This window comes from Coturnix japonica, chromosome 4 (assembly GCF_001577835.2).
Source record: "Coturnix japonica isolate 7356 chromosome 4, Coturnix japonica 2.1, whole genome shotgun sequence".
In the NCBI taxonomy this organism is placed as follows: domain Eukaryota; kingdom Metazoa; phylum Chordata; class Aves; order Galliformes; family Phasianidae; genus Coturnix; species Coturnix japonica.
The window spans coordinates 18,867,335-18,895,039 of NC_029519.1; the positions used below are offsets into that span (position 1 = coordinate 18,867,335).

At 38.6% G+C, this 27,705-nt stretch overlaps 1 protein-coding gene across 4 annotated transcripts in view; it reads left to right on the plus strand.

Annotated features, from left to right (window-relative positions):
- The first annotated feature begins 1,401 nt into the window (after positions 1 to 1,401).
- GLRB (glycine receptor beta) overlaps positions 1,402 to 27,705 on the plus strand; it is a 47,279-nt gene continuing 20,975 nt past the window's right edge. For 2 of the 4 annotated variants that reach the window (XM_015860994.2, XM_015860996.2), the window contains exons 1-7: positions 4,463 to 4,621; positions 5,719 to 5,872; positions 15,674 to 15,780; positions 18,292 to 18,359; positions 23,324 to 23,553; positions 24,534 to 24,616; positions 25,767 to 25,907. In XM_015860994.2, coding sequence (XP_015716480.1) covers positions 5,751 to 5,872; positions 15,674 to 15,780; positions 18,292 to 18,359; positions 23,324 to 23,553; positions 24,534 to 24,616; positions 25,767 to 25,907 — 751 coding nt within the window. In that variant the 5' untranslated portion in view covers positions 4,463 to 4,621; positions 5,719 to 5,750. Of the gene's footprint in view, positions 1,475 to 4,389; positions 4,622 to 5,718; positions 5,873 to 15,673; positions 15,781 to 18,291; positions 18,360 to 23,323; positions 23,554 to 24,533; positions 24,617 to 25,766; positions 25,908 to 27,705 lie in introns of those variants that run through there. The other 2 variants (XM_032444354.1, XM_015860995.2) reach the window with 2 other exon arrangements.

Here is a 27,705-nt window from a genome sequence, read left to right on the forward strand (position 1 = left end):
CAATTGGAACTATGAAATTAATCTCTTTGGAGATGGCTTATTACACTGAAATCTATATATTTATTTCTTATAACCCACTGCTATGAGTAATGAAAATCTTATTAGCTCCAGTGATTAAACTTTAATGTTTTAGGTGACTATACTACAAAACCCTGGAATCAACAGCTACTTACTACTCATATCTTCCAGTTTCAGTTGTCCATGTGACACATGGACATTTGTATGCTAATTTACTTCTGCTTTTGTTGTTGACCAATCCTTCCAGTGATTACAGGACATGTACTCTGTTCTTTTATTGGTGATTTTTTTTCCTCAGCATTGGGGTCACTCTGCTACAGTACATTCATTTTTATCAATAACAGAGCAGAGGAATTTGGGTAACATACACAGTTAAACAGTGGTGGGCATGTGGTGATCTGTCAGCAAAGGCATAGCTAGCTACCTTGGAAATTCAAGTAATAAAATGAATATTCCTGCAAGGAACATGTGTTTTGGGCATCTTACTTGACCCAATTTTCTCAATACTCACAATAGCGATAAGACACGTGGTCGCTTCCTGTAAAAAACAAGCATTAGTACGATTATGTCTATTATAATCAATATATGCCATGGCTGTTCTGACAAACTCTTTATCAAATACATAAAGCCTAACATACATTGGCCTTCTTATATTTACCAGCAATATCATGTTTCAAGGTACACACATTTCCAATTGCTATTTCATTCAATTTTAAGAGTGCACGCACAGCTCTCCCAGAAGTCCTCATTTTAGATCACCAAAGCATAGCAGTTGGAATTTGCCAGCATTCAGATCCATCCTGCAAGAATTATCTGTACTGTCTGTACCAAGGAGAGATGAGGGACTGGAACATGAAGGAGGACAGATTATATCATCTTTTGTCTGCTTATTTGTCTGTTTGTTATTTTGTTCAAAGCTGGGTTTGCTGCTTAAAGTGTCTGTTTTTCAAAATGGAATTAAAATCACCAGTATTTTCAGAAATCACATATCTTTCACAGTCCTGGTCACGGATACCAAAGTCCTGTTTTGCCTATTTTTCTTAGATCTTATTAGGCCATAAAGATATGTACTTCTTTATGTAAAAGACATATACATATCTATATAAAAAGAAAGCAGGAGAAAGAGATTCCAGCAGCCTTCAGTATTCTGTGACACTGAAGAAGTGATATTGAAATAAAAACACTCCTAACTGCAAACTGTAAGGGAAACGGTTGATCACAGCCTGAACCTCTGATTAACCATCTGAGGCAAGCAATGAGTCAGCTGCAGGAGCACAGGTGAAGGTAATTCAGCTGTGATCCTAGAAGGGGTGCAGCTTGACTCTACTTCTCCCAGATCCCATTTAAGGGCTGACCACCACTAAGGCAGCATCTCTTTCTGGAGATTGCTCCTTTGTGGAGTTCTTGTGGTGAGCCTTGACATTGACAAGCACCTATCTTGAAGGCCTTGGAGTTGGTGAGTCCTTTTCCTTAGTCACTGTCTGGCTTTTTATTTCCAACTATATTTGTACTGTTCCAACTGTACAGTGAACCAAGACAACTTTTGTGACCACCAAAGCTAATGAAACCTGATTTACTATCCATATGGGTCTTGTGGCTGACTGGTTTTTTTAAGTGAATTAATCTGAAAGCTACAATATGGGTTCTTCTGTTGTTAGGAATTTAAAAACACAGTTTCAGTTTCCTGAAAAAAAGCTTGATAAATGCTTTAATAACATTTTGTTTGTTACTTGATGTTAGAAGCTCTATTTTTCAGTCACAATTTCTCCTCTACTAAAGCTCTACTTTACTGCAGAGCTGGTAAAGTTCCTACTTTACTACTAGTGGAACTAGCAAAGTTCTGCTACTGCAAAATAAAGGCTCCCTAATATCCTTGGGCTGGTCACTAGGGAAGATATTGTTATATTTTACCTATGGTTTAGAACTGTTTTCTAGAGCTGAGGATAATGTGTAAGATCAGGAATGCCTGGGGATCACTTCTGAATCAGAGAAATAAGCACAGTCAAATTTTCCCAACAGCAGATGCAGCAGCAGTTGTACACAGAGAAAAGATACCCAGGTCCACTCCTCTATTTTAATAATGCAACAGACGCAGAGAGAGGGCTGGCGTTGCCCTTATACATTTATTTATTAGTAAAACTTTTACTAATGTCCTGTATCTTTAATAAGATTTCTACTGGCACTGCAGTGCAACACCAGCAACACCAGAATGAAACATGGGCTGTCCTTCAGAATCTTGTGAGTGAGAGCGCCAGCTTCTTCTGGCAGCTCTGAGTGAGGCAGTAGAGTGGGCAGAACTGACACCTATTTCATTTAGGTGCATTTAAAAACAATGAGTTATTGAAGTATTTCTTGCACTATTTGCTATTATTTGTGAGGTGCAGGACACAAAGATATTGCGTACATTAGATAACTTAACAAAGCATTCATATATCCCACTTTTATTAGCCACAGGAAGACATCAGCCATATACTCTTATTTTATACAACTCCAGGGGGTGGATGGCATTAATTTCTATTTTATGCTTTGTCCTGGTGAGTTATCACTCACCTTTAAGTATGTACCTATGCCTGCAGAAGGACGTACTTGCAAACACCAGAGGGTTTGCAGAAACCCCAAAGGAGGCAGTTTCACAATCTGTGCACAGAATGAGCTGCAAAGCAGCCAGGCTCAGTGCTGCAAGAAGCACAGTGCAGACAGCCTGCCCTGCTGCAGTAGTGCTCAGAGTGATTTGTTGCTCTGCTGCTGCTACTACCGCATGCTGGAGGTGCTTATGCTTCTCTTCCATAGTAATGCTTTCTTAATGCAAACCACATTCATCCTCACATCTGAAGCAGATCTCTTTCTTATTTTTTATGTCCTTATCTCCAGTAACATAATTAAAATGCAGAAAAATGGAAACTGTAATCAGTAGGCACCCAGTCCCAAATGTGCTTAATGCCAGTCATAGAGCAGCTGTAACACCTTGGTTTCTATTCCTGAGATAAACTTCAGAAGGGCTTTTAAAACTAAGCTTCCTCTACCTTTTATTTCTGCTTGTGGAGAGTGTTGTAAGAAGCCTCTGGGTTTTGCTGTTTCAGGAAACAACTTTGCTTTGTTTAATTTTGCAAGTTCCTGTGTTTGAGCTCAAAAACTACATCTTGAGAGACCTGTGACCTTCAGATGACCTGACTATGACAGCGCTTTCCCATCTGCATGCACATATGTTGATACACACACGTACACACATCTGTGGCACTATAAGTATAGTTTACAGCAGCTAATTTAGAAGACCTTGGAATTATCATCTGAGTATTATCTTGAGTCAGCAGTGTGCCTGGGCAGCCAGAAGTGCCAACCATACCCTGGAGTGCATCAGACCCAGCACTGCTATCAGGCAAAGGAAGAGATTGAGCACTGTATATAGGTTTGGTTGTTGCAATATAAGAAAAGCTTAAAAATATTGCAGAGCATCCAAAGAAGGGCAACAAAGATGGCGAAGGGTCTGGAAGGCAAGGTGTATGAGGAGTAGCCAAGGTCCCATTGGTTTGTTCAGCCCAGAGCAGAGAGGGCTGAGGGGAGGCCTCATGGTGGATGCAGCTCCAGGGTCTGCTCTCTGTGACAGCAAGGCGTGAGGGAATGGCATGGAGCTGTGTCAAGGGATGGTTGGGAGTGGTTTGTGCATCTTCAGGTTGTGCTGTTCTTTCATTATAGCATGGATAGAAGCTCTGGCAGCGTATAGTGGCAGTGTTGGAAAGCAAAACTGGAAGACCTGGGAACAGACAGTTTTATGTGGCTTGACTGCTAAAAGGAATGTGAGACAGATGGAGATTATGCCTTTGAACTACAGTGTGGGGTGGACATTTGATGACCTAGGGCTACTTAACTGTGCAGCAATCTCTGCCTGCTTGAAAATTTAGGCCAAAGGGCTATCTGTAATACAAGCATGAAGCATAAGCACAGCTCCTGCTTCGTAGAACACAAAGTCAGGAAGGATGAACACGGGCAGACAGTGATAAGAAAAAATGGAATGGTTTTAAGCTAAAAGAGGGGAGAATAAGATTGGATTTTAGGAGGAAAGCTTTCATGCAGAGGTGAGGCCCTGGTACAGCCACCCAGAGAAGTGTTGGGTGCCGCATCCCTGGAGGCACTCAAGGTCAGGTTGGATGGAACCCTGGGCAGCTGAGCTGATGGGGAGCAGCCCTGCCCACAACAGGGGTTGGGACTGGGTGGGTTTTGAGGTTCCTTCCAACCCAAGCTGTTCTGTGATTCCATGCCCCTCTGCAACAACACCGTCCTGCTCCTGCCCATCCTGAGCACTAGCAGAACACGGTTACCCACCGCTGATAGCACGCTACCCCTCCCTCCCGAGCCCGGCCGCGCAGTGCCCATGTGCGGGCGGCGGGACATGCTCACTGCGAGGCCGCCGCGCCGTGGCTCCGCACATGCTCACTGGCCGCGGAGCATCGCCGGAGGTAGGGCTCGCTGGCCGGAGCCGCTCTTCCGCTCCGCTCCTCGCCATGCCCCGCCGCCGGCTCTCCGACTGCCGCCGGCCCTGAGCGCGGAGTTACCGGCGGCGGCTCCGCTCCGCTCGGCTCCGGCCCGGACGCGATCGTGCGTGGCGGTGAGCGCGGGGCTGCGGCCGCGTGGGCCCCGCCAGTGGAGGCTCCTCGGGTGGGGCGGGCGCGGCGGCCCTGTCAGCACCTCGGACAGCGCTCGGCGGCGGCGGGGCCGGGCGGGTGGCTGAGGGGTAGGGGCTGCACGAGGCTGGGCCGAACCGAGGGGGCACCGGGCTCGGTTGTGTGCGGCGGAGCCCCTATGTCGGTGATCCGGGTTGGCTTGGGGCTTTGCGAGGGGGATGGAAATGACCCTCCGGATGGTGCGGGAGAGGCAGTCTTATAGGTAATTGAGTAAGTGGGAAGTGCAGCTGGTGCTGGGGAATCCGTGAGGTCTCCCGCTGGCCTAAGGAGAGGTCGCATGGCAAGCAGCTATAGAATGGAAAATATAACATACCCAGGGTATCGTGTGGCTGCGGCCCTGGGCAAGTGGGCTTGAGCTTCCGGCCTGGGGCCAGGTGCGTCCCAGGTGAATCGAAAGGGGTGGGGTAACGCCGAACCCTCTGCATTGTGCTAAAGGCGTCTTTACGCTTCCCGTTTAGTGCTGACTCTGCGTCTAGAGTCCTTGCAAAATAGTCACTGATGTTTACGTTTCCATCTGTAAGACTGAATGTGTGGCCTTTCTGATAAATTGAAATTGTTACTTTTTTTAATGTGTGCCCAGCACATAGAGTGCTCTCAGTTCTGTCTTGGTAAATGACTGATTGGTCACATTTAACAGTGTTTAATGCAGTTAATACATGGTGTTTTGGGAGAGGAATTCTCATACCAGATTTCTGAGGATTTTGAGTTAGGTACCCTTTGAAGATCATCTCGTTTATGTTTTAAATACGCTGAAGCTGTCTTGCACTTAAATATGTACCTGGTTGTGATTCTCTTAACTTTGGGAAATTATCTGATGCTCAGAAAATTACCTAAATTAATTTAATAACAGATTTGCATCTCAATGGACTCTCTCCCATGACAGCTAAGACCAAATATATATATATACATATATATATAAACTTTTTTTTTAATGAAATACTTGTTTACCTTCTGTACTTGTGTTCTCGTTTGCCCTATATGACCCTACTTACATAAACCTATTAATTTTCTTTTCCCGTAGACCAAACGTTTCTCTGAACTTTAATCTTCAAGATGAAGTTCCTGCTAGCGATTTTCTTCTTTGTCTCGTTCTCCTTATGGGTGGAAGAAGTCTACTCCAAAGAGAAGTCTTCAAAGAAAGGAAAGGGAAAAAAGAAGCAATACCTCTGTCCATCGTGCGTTCCATGTTTCCTTTACATTCTTGCTTGATCATAATTCTGCTATATTTTAACAATGAAAATGAAAGGGCAGTTGACAAGGAAGGTGATGGTTTATTTTGACAGAACAATTATGGAGAGTAAGAATGAGAGGATGAGAGTTTGACAGGTGACATAGCTGAGTTCTATCAATTAATTTGTTTCTTCTACAGCAAGTAATTTATTTTAATGAAAAGTCTAAGCAATAGTAAACAGATTCTTAACAATGATTAAAAATGTTTGCAGGGGATTCCCACCCTGTGTCTTGATATTTATGGGCACTAAATAGTGTAGTACTGTACAGTACTTTGCTGTCTAGCATCATATTGTGAGTATACTAAGAAGATCTGAAACTGTTGTACTGAAGTTCAGTTTCTGGTTTGCTTAGCTTTGTAAAGGTGCTAAGCTCGTCCTTCTTTTAACATGTGCAGAATAGAACTAATGTCTTAACAGCTTCCATTGGTAATTTACAGTTTTTATGGCTGATATTGATGTTCATCTGTAATGGAGTTTTTTTTTTAGATAATTTCTACATATGAGTGTTCTTATCTTTTATTATATCAACTCTAAAGATGAGACATATCTTTGGATTTGAAAACATTACCATGCAGGTCTCAAACGTGACACGACTCATTTGAAATGACCCATATCCACTATGTTTCCTTTGAATAATTGAGTTCTGTACAGAGCATTCTGCTTGAGTTAATGTAAGGACTTTTGGCAGTGGGAGAAATGTCATGGTTTCCCAGGTGGGCACAAGCACTGGGGTCATAGGATAGCAAGTTTCACAGCTGGAAGCAGAATCCAGACCTGCCACGGTCTTGTGAAAGCAGCCAGCACTTCCCTCTGCTCTTAGCATGATCTTAATTACAGTTCAGAACATTGAAGCACAGAATTTCCTGGTACACTGTTCTTGATACCAGTCAGTTTTGAAATGTATGAATGTGACATCATTTGTCACCACTATTTGAGGTGAATAAATGCTATAATTTTTTATAATTTTTACATTCCAGACAGTGAAAGCTTTCTCTGAAAATCCTAGCAGGTTTCCATGTTTGATTGATGTATCCACATGTATAGTGCTGCTTGTTAGAATTAATTGCCATAGTGGTGAACTCTGTCATTTTCTGAGTAACAAACAAGTTGTTGGTGTCTCACTTGGCTGAAGTTCGCTGCTTGAGATGCAGTCACTTGTGGTAGTGGAACTGCAGGATTGCTGGGTCTGTAACTGGCAATGGAACCTTTAAGTGAGTGAGTGGACAGTCCAGGTGAGCTCTGTCCTGTTGTCCTAACTCAGGCTGTTGATGACAAACTTTCAGCCATTCACGTGTTCTAAAAAAATTTCACACAACCTGTAGTTGATGACAATGTGAACTGTAAAAGAGATGGCTTACTCTTTATGCTTTTTTCCTGTGGACAAATAAAAGGGCCGAGTCTTTACTCAGAAACAAACCAAAATATGATGCAAGTAGTGGAGTGGGAATTCAGTAATGAGACCAAAAATAGTCTCAGAGGAAATGGTTGAATGAAAAGTTCCTTAGTAATGCACAAAGGAATTTTGCATCGTTTGTGTGATTGAGTGGTACAAATTCCTAGGGAATTTTTAAATTAAAATTTTAATCTGCCCTTAATTTCTGTTGGTTACTAACACAATACAATTTCAAGCTTTATTGTAAAAAATAATGCCTCTTGTCTATTTTCAACATGCAAAAAAACTACATTCTACCTCCTTGAGAAAATAAAAATCACTAGTAATTATATAAGAAATAAACTTTACATTTAGGAAATTCAACTATATGCAAATAATTTTTCAAGAAAATATTTGTGTCAAGTCTGGTAACACTGCTTGAGTTCTGTAGTTTGATATTCAGAAATGGGTGCTGTTAGGGCTGGTTTAGGTATTGGACTTGAGCATGTTTGTATGAGAAATGAGCACACCTGAACTTTAATTTATATCCAGCACATGAGCTGTAGCTAAATATGCATCTCTGGCATGAAATTAACTATTAGAATAAGCTGAAAACAGGCTGATTAGAAATCTCATTAAAAGTTCATTATTGTCTCATACTCAGATATTTGCTTCCTTCATTTAGGAAAATACTATTTTGTATCTGGGAGCAAAAACTCTTATTTGTGATTATTTATAATTCTGTGATAATGCCATACTTCTCTGTTGGTTGTGTGATAGTGGCTCGAATAGCCATCTTATTTTTATTTATTTCTGGAACTGTTTTTTTCCCATCTTTTGCTTTAGAGGGGTTTCATGAAGCTGATGCTCAATCACTTGTTTTTATTATAATCTACTACTTCCTCAGACAGATATAAGGCATCACATTAAAGTTTAGATTATTTTCTTTCTTACCTCAGGCTTTTTGAATGAAACAGAGTAATTATACTTGTCTGAGTCTCAGATGTTTGTTGATTAACAAACTGATATATTGGACCTTAAAGTTTGCAATAGGCGCAATAGGCAGTTTTTCATGTAAATCTGGGAAGCCAGTTACTACAGATGCATAGACCAATATGAAGCTTTGATGATACAAAACTCAAACCTTTTCTCTCTATGGAAAACATTCAAAATGGAAAAAGAAAAAAAAAAAAAAAAAAAGAGAAAAGAAAGAAAAGAAACAGGTTGAGCTCTTGAAGAAAATCCTTTAAGAATACTATAGATTACAGCCTTATTAGGTTACAGAGCTTATTATGAAATTCACTGCAGTGAATACAGATGACTTGGTATTGGACACAGGTGGATTTAGTCACTCAATCTATTTCTTGGTCACAGATTGTCCACCAGCTGTATTTCCTCTGTTATTTTCCATTTGGAGGCTACTCCACATTGCTGTGTTCCTGCAAGTTGTTGTGTGTCTGCAGGGTCTTAGCAGAATGGAAAACAGGAGCCGTGAAGTGGCATTGTAGGAAACAATGAAGGAGTGTTACAAGTTTAAAGTCTAAAAAAGAATATGGAATGGGCAATTGCACTATGACTCTTTGTGTGAGTGTGCCACGAAGGTTAAGCACAAGTGTGACTGCTTTACATTTCTTGTTAATGTGAGTTAAGGCTATGTGAACAATTTGGGCAGTTTTGATCAGATAAACGTGGCTATTTGGTTTGAATTGCCCCAGGCAGAGACAGCCTTTGGAACAGGCACTTGTGAGTTCCCTTCCAGTACTGGCGTTATTTTGACAATGCTGCCAGATGGCAGAGGAGGTTTAAGGAGCTGCCGCCTTTTAGTCACGGTGAGGACTGATGTTGAGAATAAGATGTATAGACAGACATGTTTGGGATGGAAGATGTGGTCAAAACAGATTTTGTCTAATGTTGCGACTTTCCCTTAGCGTAACTTCTCCATAATTTCTCATACCTGTTCCTGGTAAACATGCTGGGCATGCAGCTGTGACTTTCTATAAAAGCACTGCTAAAGAACGTTTTTCCTTTTTTTGTGTGTGTGTGCATGTGTGTCATAATACTTCAGTTATGTTACAGTGTTGCAGCTGTTGCTGTTATCCCACGGTCCTTGGTAACCCAGAAGGTCTCCCTCAAAGCCCCTCGCACAATCTCTACTCAATTTAAATTACAAGCAGAGGGAAGTTTGGTTACAGAAGGCACAGAGATATGTGTCAAATAGCAGCTAATAAGATCAGTTAGCACTGTGCTCACAGTCACAGCTATCCCCGTTAATTACGGTTTTAGTGTGACTCAGCTGTTCACCTGCACACATTTACTTGCTGATGGTCCCCCAGAGAGTCTAACAGAGTATTTCTTTGGTCTCTGAATCTTATTCTTTCTTCTTGATCTCAAGACTGTGCTTTTATGTAGCATCCTTTCCCACCTATGTGCATTTTCCCACATAAAGGTTTATATACACATGGATGATTAAATGCATGATACCTGTAGAGACTTTTTACCCACAGAACAGGAATACAAATTGTGTTTTGGGTTGTATTCAGTAAAGCATATCACAGTAAAGCTGTGAAATGGCCCTCAAAGCCCTCCAGAAAACATGGCTTATGCCATCTGCCAGGGTAGAAGCTTAGAAAGGTCACAAATGCCAAGGTTCAATAAACAGCTTATTTTAAAAAAAATGAGATCACAGGACTGAGTGGAAAAAAAGCTTTGCTTGTGTTTAAAGCATAGATCTGTATGAAAGACTGCTCTATACATTTCTCTTGGTTAACTGGCAGATTCTGACAGGCTCCTTCCATAAAGACTGAAGTCAAAGTATTCTACCTTAGATCCTCTCCACCCTCCTGTGAACTTGGACTATTCTTCTGACCAAGTGTTTGGGTCTATGTGGTCTCTCTATCAATAGCATGTGATCAACCCTCAAATGCAAGTGGTGAAAAGTGGAAATCTCTGTCAGCGTTCCCTCCTATCTTGTAGAAGACACTATTGATAGTCTGTGAGCAATTTAATTTGTAGATGTGATGGTAGAGTTGATGCAGTTTGTGGGAGAAGGTGGAATGGAGTAGAAACAGCAGCCTGAATTTATCTGTGGGGACAGTTCCATTTCAGTCACTCTGAAAATGAAGACATTGCAAATCCCATTTCTGGTTCCTGTAAAAATTCTTCTGCCCTGTGGTAACAGCAATTGGCCAGTGGTTTAATTATCCTGTAACGTGTAGCCCTCATGGAAAGCCATGATCCCAGACAGACAGGACCACATTCCAGGAGGTCTGAGAATTTGTATTCAGAATGGATAAGTGTGCTGGGGAGTATAAGATAAGGCTATGTAAGCAAAACATAAGTTCTCTTGTAAAACAGTAATTAACTGTGGTAGGCTGAATCTCTTTCAGTAATCCTCCCTCCCTAGTGAGAAATTCTCACTCAGATGTGAGCATTACAGTAATGAGGCAATGGGATTGTGCAGAAAAGTTACATACTTGAGCCTTGTACTTCATACAGAAAGGGCCTCCAGACAGAAAGATCTCTGGTCTGCTCATGAAACTAGCTTAAAACTAAGGGTGAGGAAAACCATAGGACTACATTCTACTCTCATTACCACCATGTAAATCTCTGAAAGGCAGATTATCTCAAATGTCTCTCCATTTATGCTTTCTAACCAAGGTGATGCTCCTTTCAGGATGTATGCATTGATCTTCTTGGTGTTCACACGTCTAGAAAAAGATTGGGATGTGGGGGCAGGTGTGGACAGATGTCTGTAGTTCTGCTTAAACTTCTGTCTGCTGATAATGCTTCAGGCTAAAACATAGCAGTTCAGAGTGCCATATAAAGGCTCCTCATCATGGAGTAGTGCTGAATGTGAAATCAAAGCTAACCATTGGTGTTTCTGATAGGCAAGAACCAAAGAAGCAGCACTAACTGAGCCATTCACATCCCCAGCTTCAGGAAACTTGCTTACATGCCCATACTGGGAGTTCTTGGTCTTTCAGATGAAAAAGAACTACATCTTTGCAGATGAAAAGGAACTATTTCAGACCATGATTCAGAGTACCCCAGCAGGATTGATGTTTCATGTTGCACAATCAAGGAAATTTTGTTCACTGTACCAGTTTACCTCCAGATTCAAGGACTGAAGTTGCACATCTAATCTTAAATGTTTAGCTGTCAACTGCATTTGTGAGCATTCATAAACTGTTACTCTGAGATTTGTAGTTTTAATATAATTCAAGCAGTTTGAGTTTGCATTGGAGGGACTGTGATTTTTCTCTCCCATAGTAGAGAAGTCAGGCTGTACTGTTTGAAAATGTAACTATTAAGCATGCTAGAGTTCATAAAGATCATTCAAATGAATTATACAGTGTTTATTTGATTTTCGTTGAACTGTTTTTATGCTTTGAGTTACTACACTTAGAAAATCTAACACCTGCAAAGCAGAACATTGATAGTTCGTGTCTGGGAAGTGTGTTCCCCAGAACTTATTTTTATCATTTTCAGATATCTGCTGCCACATTATGTGACTAAAATGACAGTTTCCATCACATATATTAGATTAACTATATTAAATCTGTTGTTTCAGTGTTACGTAGGAAATTTTGTGGGAGATAACAGTAGTTGGAATGTGTATTTTTCTCTGTCAGGCAGTAATCTATGCAAAGGCAAAGCTTGACTTTAGCTTATCCAAATTGAGCTCTAAGTAAATGCTGACAGTGGAAAAAACATGCAGCGTGACTCTTTGGTCTGCAGTGTATTGTAAGATGGATTGTGAATTCGTTTCCCTCTGACACATGCTTATTTTTTTCCTTCATTGTCATGACGTAAGTAAAAACTGTATTCATTTCTCCTAAAATGGTAATGGGTTCTTAAGAAGAGGGATCAGGGCAATATGTGAGTGAAAACAACAACTGAGGTTCCCTTTCCCATTTGTGTAGAATGTATATTGTTGGCATTCCTTTCTCCAGTCATTCCCATGGGGCTCTGCCTGCAATAACGTCTACTTGTAGCTTTTGTGAGTTCTGGGAGTAGATGTCATGATAAGCCAACAGGGAGAGACGTAATGTCTTCTGACATAGTTGCCTGGCACAAATGTAACGAAGTTATATAAATTACAAACCAAGAGTATGATTCATTTTTGCCATGCATACCTACTCATCTAAACTTCTGGATGTTGATTAATGAATTATGATGGTAATCATCTATTGTATCAGTTTAAAATATTCATCGTGTTCTCCAGAGGCAGCTATAAAATATGTACAGCTGCAGTGGAAGGAGATGGACACCTCACTGTGTATCCTATGCAGTACGCTATTTACAGTCATTCTTTTATTCATCAGTGATACCAGAAGCAGACTGGAGAGAGGCCAGTCATTGCCCACAGGTATTTCGTGCTGACAGACTCGGAGTACTTGTTTTCCTTCTTGATTTTGCAGACACCGTTTGTAAAGTGAGAACACTGTTTGCCTTCTTATGTCTTGCAGAAAATGAGAAGACATTTTGTGGTTTTTTGGGTTTTTTTTGTCCCTTCCCCCAGAATTGTTGCTTAGGGAAAATTCTCACCAAGGCATTTCTAGCTTTACTATCACTGTTTTTTTTCTAAATTCCCCTTACGGCAATGGTGAGACTTCAGTTGCATTAGCCTTTGCTTGGTATTCACTGTGTCTTGGCTAGAACTGCTAAATTACTTTGAGAAATGTTGTTCCATTTCCTTATGTTTTTCATCAGCTATGCATGCATTCCATGCAAGCTTAGGTAAACATATTAAAAATGTGTGTTAACTGGGGGAAATTTAAGGGGAACTGTTGGCTAGTTAGGAGCTTTTCACATAAAAATTCTAGGACAGATAAGAAGAGATGGTAGGTAACATTTTGGTTAATGTGAGTGGTGTTGTGTGGGAATCAGTCTTTAGAAAATGGGATTGTTGTTTCTTTGGGGAAGGAAGATTTCAGCTCAAATTCTTTCTTTCTAGTATAATTTACACCTTTGTTATGAAGTCTGGAATGGCCAGTTGAGCAGGAGTGGTGGTGTTTTCAGCTGGAACATCAGTGACTTGGGTTGTCCCAGCCAGTTGCTCTGTGTGCCTAATCCATCCTGCCGTGGTTAATGAAGTCATTCAGCTAATCTGTCACTCTGGAAGTGACGTAGTATTTGAGTTTGCCAAAAACTGCACCTCTGTTTTATTGATATGCAAGTGAAATCCAGATATGTTTCATCAGCGAGGTTTTTTTCTGAAATATTTGGTAGCATAGATGCTGCTCATTGAGTAGTTCAATGACAAGTTACTATGAAAGATCACAGTGAAAGTATGGCTAGGCTCCACAGAGCTTTTTTCCAGCGGCTATTCTAGCCACTTCATTCAAAGTCACCTTTAAAAAACCAATGATGACTGACTCTGGGCTTCTTTCTTTCCCTAATTCAAAGCAGCTGATGCTCTTGTGTCACTTGGTTCTTATATAAATAAGAAAAAATGTGTGCACATGACACTTAACTTAAAAACACAACCTTGCAGCGAATGTGACCATGGTAGTCCTTACCAGACAGCAGTGCTGCCATCCTGTCTTCAGCACATTACTGGCTTCTCTGTGCAGGAAACAACCTTTGCCGACTTCGCGGATGACCTCTGAGCAGAACCCTGTATTAACATGCTTCTGCTGTGAGATTCAGATCTCACAAAATTACAGCTTTATTCCTCTTAATTGAAGAGACAAATAAACCTGTCAGACTATCAGCTGTATTTAGCTTTCTTTTGCTGTTTGATGCTCACTCATTTTATTTCTCAAGCTTCTTTTCTCATTTCCTCCTTGCATTTTACAAGCGTCTGTATTTAGTTTATGTGTTCATATTGTTCCACATGGTTCAGATCATCACTGTTTAATGACTATTGCCATCATTACTATTTCATGAACTTCTTTGAATAATGCATTTCAGAAATATAAAACAGATTGGGATCTAAGTCTGCTCATTAGTTTTGGTTTGATATTTCACGAATAATGGGTATATATGATTTAGAAACAAACTCCATAGCTTGTGCTTTATAAATACAACTTCAGTAGGCACCTGATGTAGGTGTGTTAGGTGTTAAGATGTGTGACTTGCAAGGAAGCAAAGCCACAGATCTTTGTGTATTAGATAGAGTGTATGAAGTGCTTGCCTACCTTTTTTTTTTCCAGTTAAATTAATATTCTTTTCAATCTTGTTCCGGTTACAATAAAGTTAACAATTAGCTTTATGTCTTCATGTTGTCCAGTTAGTGGTATCTGCAAGGAAAACATATGGAGCCGGTTCATGGTATTTCTCTCACAGCCTCTTCTTTGGTGAAGGCCATCACTGAATATTGAACGAAAACTGTGAGGAGACAGAAATAAATCAGTTCTTTTAAGTATGTGATGATTCAAATTCAAGTCAAATAAGAAAAGCTGTAAACACAACTTTAGGAAAATGTTTTGAAGGTAAATTTATCAGTTATTTGAAGAGGTTAGAAACCCTGCTGTTATTTGATTGCTACAACATTCTCACAGGGTTATTGTACATACAGTAAAGACATACTACTGACATTTTTATGTGGCATGTTGGTTATTCTAATGACAGAGAGTCAGCAAAGTACTCAAAAAATGACTGGAAAGCTGATTACAACAGTTCAAAATTTGAAATCACTACTGAACATATTCTACAGACGGCATAAATGTTCATTTACAGGGCATTAGCAGCCTGTTATTGGTGGGATGGAGATCTGTGCATCTTACTCTTGCTTTTTATTCCTCTCATTTTTGTGTTTCTCTTGTAGCTGTATTTACCTGTCATAAGTCCTTCTTAATTTTACTGATGGTTTTAATTTAATACCCAATATTAATAATACTTACAATAACAAGGTAAACAAAGATGTTTAAGATTACTCTGAAAAACAACCTGCGTGCAAAGCCTTGCTTTCCATAACAAAGCTTTCATTACTACTTGTTTGAGGTCTTGTAGGGCTCACTGGTGCTGGCAGCTGAAAGTCGGGAGCTGCCAAAGCCTCTGTGTAGTTTGGCACCTAAGAAGTGCCTGTCAGTTTACTTGTGTTCCTAATCTGACAGTCACTATAAATAGTTCAGGTGGCTGTTTTCTTCTGATGAAGTTATCATGTCCTTCTGGATACGTGTACTGAGGGAAGGAGCAGTTAGTGAAATTCTTACTTATTTACAGTACTTATTATCTGTTGTCTTTCTTAAGTTTGCAGCTAGTGTATGTTAGAGAGCTGTCATGTTTGTCACAGCTTCTTGAAAAGTATGGAAGCATCACAAGCAAGTGCGTGATGAGACTGCTTTGCTTGTGAGACGGCACAGCTTGAAAATGAATTAACTTTAAGCACACTGTCTTAGTAGTAACTAATGCATTTCTTTTTACAGCCAGCAATCAGCTGAAGACCTTGCAAGAGTACCTGCTAATTCTACAAGCAATATCTTGAACAGGCTATTACTCAGCTATGATCCCAGGATAAGACCTAATTTCAAAGGTTTGTCAGAGATTTCTGCCTTTTTATTTGGCCCTTGTAATTTAACTTCTGTTCTTTTCATGCACAGAAAGTTTATATAGAAGTAATATTCACAGCTATATTTACTTCTAAGAAAGATGAAGTTTTTGCTACAAGCTTTAACTGTAGGAGGTATTTCCTGGATTTTTTTTAGATGAAATATAATATATTGGGTTTTCAAGATCATAATAGCATCCAATTCTTTATTATTATTATTAAATTTTTCTGGCAGATGTTTTTTAAGTTGAATTCGATTTTGTAGAATGCATTTTTAATATATGTCTTTATTGCTCCATTTTAATTAGGCTTTAGTAGTATCCTTGCTTTACAGTATTTTAAACCACTAAAATTCTCTATAGGGATCCTTTAAGATAAAATTTGAGATTGGCAGTTTCACTGTTTGGAAATCATGCAAAATACAGTTTTGAAGATATGTTAATGATAGTGCTTACAAGGTTTGGGATTTCAAATAGATGATGAATTTAAGCATGTGTGATTCTGAGATAACATTGTTGCAAGCAACTGTTGTAGGAATCTTCCATGTAGGCAAATGTGATTTTCTTTCATATACAGAAAAGGCTGAAATACATATAGTCTGCAAAACCTGTAGTGGTTATACAGCTTCAAGTTGTACTTTTCAGGAACTAGATTATTTCCCTGCTGGAAAAAAGACAGGATTTTTTTTTATATTACACACGATGAAGTTTACATACATTCTTTGTACAGCTTAATTATACTTAGGTTAGGAGTTACTGTAACACATAGCAATAGCATGAGAACTTTGGATGTCTGTAATCTGTATTGTGCTTTTGAAGAGACCAGTTTCAGATTTCGGATTCTATTTAACCAAACTTTAAAACTGCATTAAACTCAATTCTTAGCAGGTTTCCTTCATCTCTCTTATTCCCTGTAGAATCACATTTATGTGTTTGCCACAAAAAATAAATGTCTATCCTCTGTTCTACCTGCTCCTCAGCACAACAGGCTTGTAGCCACTGGTAGAGCATATTGCAGATTGATTTGTATTTCTGATATCCCTGATGGCACTCTGATTAGAATTGAGTCTGAAGAAAAGGACAGGACATTTAATGTTAGCTTACAAAGAAGTGGAAAAAAAGAACATTTTCTGACAAGTGATTTGCCCGTGTTAAAATGTTCCTCACGCATGACTGGCTTCCTTGGGCTGCAGTTCCTATTCAAATCTGATAGGGACTCCTGGCTACCAGTGGTGCAGCAGGTATTCTGTCACTGGCGTAAGGCATTAAATGCAATATTCCACTTAGTGAATAACTGAAAGAACTACACTTAACTGATCCGGCTGACAAAAAACAAACTGGTTCACTGAAAAAATGAAATTTTATTTTTAGTGATTTTCTGATGAGCCATGAAAACTTACTAAGTTTGAATTTATGTTTTATATGTACCCTGGAATATTGTATGTAGATGAGCCAACTATTAAACAAGACATTACTTTGTAATGTAGTTGTTCTCTCTGTCCAGATAGTCTTATACTCTTACATCTTTTTTGTTTCTGAAAATAGAAAGGATTCCACTGAGCTAAGCAGTTGCAGTAGTGTGACAACAGATGCATCTATCTAGTGTGTGTACTGACTCTCTCAACATACAGGTGCTAAATAAAACTAGTGAACCATAATTCTCATAACCATCAGGCTACTACCCCCCACTTCATGATAACCCTCTGTTAACACCAGATAGATGACTGCCTATCCATTCCCGCAGGGTGACAGAGGGCAGATGTAGCAGCTGTCACACCAGCCCTCTTCAGCTATAGTAATCCTGGCTGTGGAAAAGAGACAAAAAATCCAGTCCATCTTGATATCTTCACAGCTGCTGGCTTCTCAAAATTTTTCTTGCCAAGTTGATAATCATTGTAAAATGGAGCAGCCTTTTGCTTCTCTCCCCCTCAAGTTAGGTAGCTGTGAAATCTGCATGAAACAGTTTTTATCCCCTCTATGTACTCTGGTACATTTATACACTGGACTTGCACGAAGTAGTATCCTCTTACAGTTTAAGTAAATATGTCATCATAAATCATGAACAGTTACTTGGGATGATAGATCAATGTTGTATCTTTGGCAGTTGAATGTGTCCACCACTAGAGATGTGAATTGCCTCTGTCTATTGCACTGCATGTAAAAGTAATATTTTTGGATGGTGGATTCTATGATAGCAGGATATCATGGAATTTGAAAATGGCTCATTGACTTGTGGTCAATGAAATGCTGTAAGCTTAGTGCTCTGGAATTAGAGGTTTTTTTTTTTTGTTTTCTTGTGAAAATGATTCTTATGGCTTCAATGCAAACAGATTATACCATAGCTTTTGAAAACAATCTGTATATATTAATTTGAAAATACAAAGTTATAAAACGTGTTTCACATTGTGATACCACTCAAAGGCAGCCACAAAGGAAAGATAATGTACCTTTACTGGATTGTGCAAATGACTAGAAATCTTTTATTTTCTTTTTAAAGGAATTCCAGTCGATGTGGCAGTCAATATCTTCATTAACAGCTTTGGGTCAATTCAAGAGACGACTATGGTAAGACTGAAATGCACTGAATGTAGCATGCATGTAGATTTTCTTATCCATTAAAAATTCAGGCTGAGGATTATGAAACATAAACTGTACGTGATTGTTTTGACTGCACAGACTGAGAGGTGATGGGACTAGTGATAGACTGTGCCTTTCGCTGTAAATCTGTGAATCTGTTTAATTGTTTTTTTGTCACAGGTTGTCATAGCTTTTAGAGTCTGATGTGTGTGAAAGGAAATCTGAAAAATGTGCAAAGTGAACATACATGCAAAGATCTCAAGCATGTATGTTCTGTGTTCTATAGGTTTCTGAGGGGTAAGGAGTAGGAAGAAAAAAGTGGTGGACTATTGGTGACCTTACTGTCCTGTTTATTTACTGTGTGACTTTTCCAATAAATACTGTGAAAAATATCAGGGAAAAAAACAACACATTTCATTATTTAAGATATTATGACCCAGTCTGGGTTTTTCTTTTGTTTAAAAAACTGTTTTGCCCAGTACATGAGAAGCCACAGCCAGGGCATATACTCAGGCTCTGGAGTCCCAAGGCACTGCCACATCATCCACTGAAGAAACAGGTGCGATGCTTTGCTGGGTCCAGAACATGGGGGCAATTCCTCAGATCTGGTTGCTTATCTACTGCTGTGGCTGAGGCAGCATTCCTAGTCCCAGTGGCAGAGAAACAATAAACCACAGTAGAGCTAATAAATAATAAAACACCTTTTGTTGCACATCAAAATCAGTACCTGCTTAAAATTCAGAACCAGTTCATGTGTTACTCTTAATGACATTTCAGTGAGGCTGTGGAGTTGCTCAGAGTTAAACAGATGCAATGGCTGAAGTAGCTTTTGAGCAGATTGGCCAGAAATTCCTGTTTCATTGCTAGGAGTGAATAAAGGATTTAGAGTTGATTGAAAATGATAGTAAGTCAGCTAATGGCATTAGCAGGAAGTGATATTAAAACAAAGAATGTAAGATGAAGATATTTTGAGATTTATTTCCTGAAAACAAAAGGAGGACTGGAGTTTAAAGGAGCAGGGAGGAAAAGGAGGAAAGTAGGAGTGAAATGAGTATCTAAAATGGCAGGTATATTAAACCAGATGGCCCTTTCAAGTTTTTGAGATTTACTACATGCTTTAAAAAGTGACTTTTACAGAGGCTTTTTTACAATTAACCGCATCCTAATAGTAACAAAACATGGACGTAAGGCGTGTGCATCTCTCAAAAAAATAAAGTATCCTCTCTACAGCAATGCATATATGCCTGCCTGTGAATTCCTGTCTAGTCATTCACAGATTTAGTAGTATGTTGTGTAAGATAGTCATGCTTTCCTTCATATTTTAGAGCTTCAGACACCATCCTCATGTTATGCTTTTATTTAAATTTCTATGTCCAGCCAATTTTTGTGATGCCTTGGTTCACAAGGGCTAGCTTTTTTGTCTGAACTTCATATTTTCCTTCCTTATCATATGTAATAATAATGTTTCTCCATCATCTGAGTTTGATGGGGAATCTCATACATCGAGAGTATGACTCATTCTGCAAAAGACTACGTACTTGGACAAGTTGCGCAGTCTGTTTCAGCTGAACACAGGAGGATCATAGCATGAAAGTGAATATATCAAAACAGAGATGGAGCAGGAGGCAGAGGTGGGTGCTGAGACAGGCACATTATTCATTCAGGGTTAAAATGGGGAATAAAACTGTTGCTAGACTGAGAGGAAGGAAGGCAGGCAGATACATTACTGGGACCAGAACTCTGTAAGCCTGTCCCCTGTGGGCATGAAGGGTTGTCAGGTGGTGTACCAGACTGCTTTGTCAGTGTCAGTGGCCTTAGACTGGCCAAGGACATGGGAAGTAATTTTATGACTTAATGTCAAATTCACTATTTGGCTCCTTTGGTGAGAATCAATTATTTTTGCTTTCTATCTTTATTGTCCCGTAACTATTGACTTTCTTAGCTGTGCAATTTGCTCTTCACCAACAAAAATAGAGTGGTTGACTGCCTGCTGAGGCAGAGTCTGCTTTAAGAGAGAAAGGATTTTGTTGTAGAAAAGTGTTAACAGGTTAGAAGCAAGATTGTTGGAGGCATAACATTGATCCTATGTCCATTCTATACAGTTTTAATCGAACTTGTGCAAAAAACAAAAGGCAAACGATTGCTCCATTTCTAGTATAAGTAGAGTTCATGTTGTATTGTTGAGTACTAGAGAGAATTTCCACATGTTCCCACACATATCAAGCAAGTTAACTGGGGAAAATTAAATGAACAAATAAATAAATAGCAACTACAGAGTGAATAAGAATTTTTACAGCTAAAACAGAGGAAGGCTCATACCAGAACTGCTACTTTTCAGTAAGCTCCCTTTGCTTGAACTCCTGTATCTTGTTGTCTTTTGGCTTTTTAGAGTACTTGTCTAGGATCCCCATGCTAACTCTTCCAATTTTCCAGAGATTGCTTTAGAGTACAGATTTGTAGGGTAATATAGGGATTATGTTGCACTTAGGAACTGTTATAGACAAGTCAGGGATTTCTAGGGATAGCTCCTTTATTTTATAAATATTCATAAGGCTATAATGTTTTAGCTGTACTAAGGATCTGACCTTCTGTCTACAATGGCTATTCATTCTTAAGGTTTGTATTTGCAGTGTAACCTTTCTTTTCTAACTCAAAACCCACTTCCTTCTCCTCCTTTAATTTAAAAACTTACAGAAAAGTCTTCTTAATGTTCATGCTTTTATTTAACTTTTCTTCTTTTAATCATATGAATGCAATTTGCTACATTAAAAGACAGCACTCTATGACTACTCTGTTTAAAGAGAGTGCTGTTATGCTTTCTTTGTATCATTGTAGGTCATGTAGAAAAAGCCTTTCATGATCTACTGTGTGCTCCAGTTTTCAGAGAGAGAAGTATTGGCTATGCCTAGCTTCTGGCCTGAGGAGTTTTTCTGGCCACATGCCCACTGTTTAGTAGGTTGCATTTGAAATATTTCCTAGAAGTCCTCCCCTTTCAACTTCCCATGAAAACAGCTTGCCTTCTGTTGGAGTTTAATGGGAAAGCAAAGCCGTATAGAATACTTCAGTGATTTTTTTTGCCTCCACTGTTCTTGTCTTACTGGTAATGATCATCTCTTTTTTTCCCCTATAGACAGGCTTTTGAATTTTTATTTGACCCCCTTTTACTTCAAAATATTGATCATTTTGCAATATTCAATAAACATCTGTAAAATTTATGGGAGGGAGACCATGTGGCTCATCCAGACCACTTTTTCAAGCCTACATTGAACCTAATTGCAGTATAAGTTCTGAATCTGAAAATGTATTACTCCATTTGGGAAACTATGCAAATTAATAAATGTTGCCTCAGATCTTTCTGTTTAGTTTTGATGCTTTGGTTTTAGTTATAATGCAGTGGAGAAAAACATTACACAGTCTGTTGTAGTAAAGAAATACCTGGGCTGGACACGGGAACGTGTGCAAAGGGGATTAACAGAGGGAATCAGTAGGGCAAACTACTCTGCATGAGATCCTAATCAAGAATTAGCATAAGTATCTCAACATGGTACTTGCTTTGGACTGTAAATATATAGCTTATACCTAGTGTTGCAGAAGAGAATTCACAATATATCAACAGAAAAATGCTTAAGAAGATACTAGCATGTACACTACGCTTTGTTTTTTTTTAATGTTGAATTCATTGCCAAATAAGAAATGTGTCGTGAGCCATCACTCCCAGATATCTCCCTTTTTTAAAAATAATTGTAAAACCCAGCAGCTGTAATCTCAGGATGCTTTGTGCCTAATAAATAATTATTACAAAAAAACACACTGTAAAAAATACAGCTAGGAAGACTACAGAGAGATTTACTTTAATTATAGAATCTGATTTTATTTTTGTCTTCTACTTTGTTTTAACAATATCTCTGTTCATTTCTCTGTATGTGATCTGCCTGATTTACATTTGCATTAAAAAAAAAGAGGCATTTGATTAAATATAAATCTGAAAAGCAAAAAGACTTAGATGTAAGACTGAAAAATCATAACTGACATACAAGGTCAGATTTTTTCCTTTGGATGCACACAGCTTTCACTGAGGACAGTGCGCATGTGGGTTTCATTCTGCCCTAAGACACATGCTACTCCAATTCCCAACAGCAAAATTTGGTTCTCATTGAGCATGGTTGTCCATCCTTGACTAAAACTCCTGCTGAATTTGGAAGGAAGTTTCCTCTATGTAATATCTTGATTTAGTCTTAATTTTTGTGACCTGTTCCATGCCTGTTTTCACACATGCTGCCTCAGGGCTTATGTTGTACAGTCACCAGTTTTCCTACTGAAATAGCCCCAGATCACTATTAGAGGTCCCAAAGCTGTAATCTGTGTTTGTAATTTAAAGTCTGCTATCTTCCTGGTCTGTTTTCTACTTTTATGGTGTGGCGTATTGCCATCACTGTGCCATTAACGAAGTGGAGAATGCTTTTATAAGGTGTTATATTGCCATCAGCATGCTACTTAACCAACTGTATAACAAACAGGAGTTTACACTTCCAGGATTCACTGGTAGAAGTGATGCTGCGCTAGCAGCTGCAGTAAATCAGTGTAGTCAAACAATGGCTGTCTCTGTGCTGCTGCCTACTTTTCTTTGTGCCTGTGTAACATGGCTACTGTCAGAGGGGATGAAGAAAGAATCCTGGGAGGTCCTTTCCTTTAAAAAAAAATTAATAATAATAATTAAAAAGATTATTCAAATCTGATATATAGTCTATCTGCTATTAGTAGATTGCCTTAAAATTAGAATGTACTAATACTATTTGAATAATGGTTCATACCTACATTTGTGATAGAAAAATCAAGGCATGAATTGCTTTTCTTCTGTGACTCTGATAGAATGGTATTCTTTCTCCTTAATTGTTTTTTTTTTTTTGGCTAGGTTTTTGTCTGGTCTAATTCTTATGCATTCTCCCCATCAGGATTACAGAGTGAACATCTTTCTAAGGCAGAAGTGGAATGACCCCAGACTCAAACTGCCCAACGACTGGAGGGGTTCAGACACTCTGACGGTGGACCCAACAATGTTTAAGTGTCTTTGGAAGCCAGATTTGTTCTTTGCAAATGAAAAAAATGCTAACTTCCATGATGTCACTCAAGAAAATATCCTTCTTTTTATATTTCGGGATGGAGATGTCCTAGTCAGCATGAGGTATTTTGTTGATAAATTCATACTCTTCCTGACTTTAGTCAATTCACGACTTGCTGGGAGATACACATACTGTTAGCCTTAGTAACACTGTTTTTGATTAACATTTAAACATATGTGGCAATTTTTAAACAATGCTGGCAAAAATGAAATGTATGAAAATGCATCGGGAGATGTTTCAAAACATGTAGGTTGATAGCACAGGATGTGCTAAAATTTGAAATGTATGTATGTTAATATATCATTTTAAAGGAACATATTAAGTAAGCTAGTACTAGTAACAACATTTAAACCTTTTATATAGTTACCTATTTTCTGGAAGCATAATAAAATGGGAGAAAGTTGTGCTGTCATTTAACAAGACCTACACAGGTTGGAGAGTTGGGCAGAGGAGAAACTTATGGGGTTCAACAAGGGCAAGGGCAGAGTCCTGAGGAGGAACATACATCAGTATAGTTTAGGGGCTGACCTGCTGGGGAGGAGCTCTGCAGAGAAAAAGCTGGGTGTCCGGGTGGACAGCAGGTTGACCATGATCCAGTTGCATGCCCTTCAGGCCAAGAAGGCCAACTGGAGTGCACTAAAAAGAGCGTGGCCCGCAGGTCGAAGGTGATTCTTCCCCTCAGCATTAATGAGGCTGTATCTGTATCCGCTGCTGGAGATGGATTTCTTTTTGGTGTGGACCTTTGGTTTGGTTGTGTCTTTAAGTCTTTTTTAGAAGACTTTTGCCATGCACTAGTAGTCCTCAAGTTTGTGAAATTCTGTATGTTTAACACTGCATTATTAGACTACTAGAGGTACTTAGATTTCTGGTAGATACCCAAGTTTTGAACTGCTATTTATTATAACTTCTGTTATTTTTTTCCTGCTATTTTAGAAACTGTGAGTCAAATACCTAGGATTTTTATTTATTTATTTTTCTCAGTGCAATCTGCTCCTTACATGACAGCTCACCCTATTTCTGTATTCTCTTTCTGTATTTTTAGATTGTCTATTACTCTGTCATGCCCTTTGGACTTGACCTTATTTCCTATGGATACACAGCGCTGCAAGATGCAATTGGAAAGCTGTATGTAAAGTCATCTTTGCATAAAAACACATTTTGTAATGAATCTTGAAGTGAATATTCACTGTTTCCCACCAACATAAATTTCCCTATGAAAAGTGTTTCTTATGGTTATGTCACCATGCACTCTGATTCGAGCTTTCGCTATTAAATGCAATGACAACAAATCAGTATTACAGAAACAACTGCAATTAGCTTAGTAGAATGGAGACATATTGTTTGGAAAAAAGAATCCACGGTTTCCCCTGGTGGTTTTAACTTCCACAGCCTCTGTTTTTTGTACAGTGTCAGGGTCCATTTTATCCCCTTGCGGATACTTGTGTTACTGATAACTCCTGAGGTACTGTAACAAAAGAAGATTATTTGATGCCAATATTTGAGAGCATTTTGTATGAAAACTTTTCAGAACGGTTTCAAGATTTGTTGTGGATGTGTGCAGACATCTCTTCCCTGCTAGTCCTTTTTTTGGTCATCTTGTGATCTGATCTTACAAAGGGGCTACTACCACTACCTCTTACATAGTGGTGATGTATAAGTCATGCTTTAGATATATGCTGGGGTCTCTCTGTCTTCAAGAGACTTTGATGGTGCTGACGTACTGACTTGATTTCAATAGGGCTACATGCCTACTTAAATTTCCTGTTATGTATTTCCTGATTTTATGAATCAGGGCTTTTAATCTGAACAACTAAGTAAAAAGGTTTTTTTCACACAAAAGCCAAATAATTAGATAATCAAGTAGTTATTAAGTAGGTGCAGTGTTAATTTATGTTGTAGTTACTAGGACTTGTGAGCATAGTTGAAATTCAGTATGTTTTTCATGCTTTACTGAAATGGAGTATGAATGATCACACAGAGTTTAAAGCTGTAGAATCTAGAGCTTTGCTTTGTTTAGACAGTGATTTCTGTAATAAACACCTCTCAGTCATTGAAATATTGCCAATAATATAGTGTTCCCCCTGCTAAGTCTTAATATAGAACTACATAAAAATTCAGTTGTGGATTATCATTTTTTTCTTATTCTTTGAATAGGAAATTAAAAAATTGAGAAAGAAATATATGTGGTAAATACATGCTAGATTTTATTGCTGAGATTACTTTGACTTTGATTAAGATGGGACATTAAATAATAATTATTGTTTTGTCCTTGTAGTTGGTTACACAACTGATGACTTACGCTTTATCTGGCAGTCTGGAGATCCTGTACAGTTAGAGAAAATTGCTCTGCCTCAGTTTGATATTAAAAAGGAGGATATTGAATATGGTAACTGTACCAAGTATTACAAAGGCACAGGTAGGTGATATAAGTGGTTTTCATGGTAAAAACTTTAAGCTTCCTTCTGTTACTATTTGTAGATAATGATTTATTCTCCAGTACGTCTTACATTTCATGGGAGGAAATTAATTACTTTTAGCTAACCCATAGTACATGTCATTGTAACAATCACATATAAGTACTGCAAACTAATTCCAATACTTAAAGTCTAGATTGAGAATTAAATGAAATTAAATATTTTTCTTGATTTATGTGTCCCTGATCTTGCCAGTCTGGTTAATTTTCTATTCTTGAAAGCACTTTTCTGATGGGCAATTCATGTAGAATTGTGCTACCTGAAGCCAAAGTAGGGTAATTCGGGTTTTCTCTTTTAACGTTTGTTCCAAAAATTGATTGTATTAGAGTGCAACTTTAAATTTTTTTTCCTGAAGGCTCTTCTTTTCTCTAAGTGTTCTTGAGATGTGTCACCGCAGAAAGCTGTTTGCAGTCCTTAGCTCTGTATTGATTCGGTCCTGAGATTGTATTTGAGTGTGGACAAAAAAATTCTGCAATGCTTTCTGGCTTCTAACTATTTATCATTTCTACTTTGATTAATTTCTGCCTATAATTTTATCCAAACTACTCACATACTGTGGCAACAACAAGACTTTTCATAACAACTCAAGTCAGCAGGTTGTGTTTTAGTCAGTGCTATTACATCATATGTACTAGTCTCCCATTAAAAAGAAGACAGCTGTGGCACTGAAGCTTTTCTGCAAGGTTCCTTTTCAAGTTTCTTGCTGACTATTAAGCTGCTGTTGAGGGTCTGTTACTTACAGTTATTTTTCAGCTAGATCCCAAGTGTGAAGAGATCTTAGGTAGTCCTTATATAGCTTGGAGTTAAGGAATGAAGTTTGAAAGAGATAATTGAAATTGAATGTTATTTTTTATCTGCAAAATTAATGAGTTCTTACCTTACTAAATACATAATTCTGTATCTCAGATTATTTACATTTGAAAATAGTGTGAAATTACCTCTCCTCAGAATAATGGGCTGACAATAGCAGGACACGGGGAAATGGTTTTAAGTTAAAAGATTTAGGTTGGATGTTAGGGGGAAGTTCTTTACTAGGAGAGTGGTTAGGCCCTGGAACAGGCTGCCCAAGGAGGTTGTGGATGCCCCGTCCTTGGAGGAGTTCAAGACCAGGTTGGACAGGGCCCTGGGCAACCTGATCTAGTAAAGGTGTATGTTTGGTGGCCCTGCCAGGCAGGGGGGTTGGAACTACGTGATCCTTGAGGTCCCTTCCAACCTGGGTCATTCTGTGTTTCTGTGATTCTATAATGCTGTTTAGATGAAAGCACAACCAATAGTTGACATTTAAATCCAAATTTGGAAATGATAAAAGGTTTCTTAGCAGTCAGAAATGTATTTTATTCTTAAATAACTAATGAGTTTACTGAAAAATTAGGCTATGAAGTCATGGAAAATTAAATAGATTTATTTTGCAATTCCCAAGTAAAACTCATAAACATGGGAAAATTGGATATAGTACAAAGAGACTTCCATTTCATTCCAGGGCAGAAAGGAACACTTACTCCAAATTGCTGTCTTGTAATTGTGTTGTCAAAGTTAGCGTCATAATTTTATGTTTTGTCATAAAACTAAGGCTAAACATCTAAAAATTGATATTTGGGTATCTCAGGTATTTTTAGGGTTTCTGGAATCTTAAAGAAAAATCTAAGACTTAATCATTACATGCTTTACAATTAAACTGTTAGCATTGCTCTTTAAAGTTGCAATGTCTTGAAACCATAAACTAAAATGTCACTTTGCAAA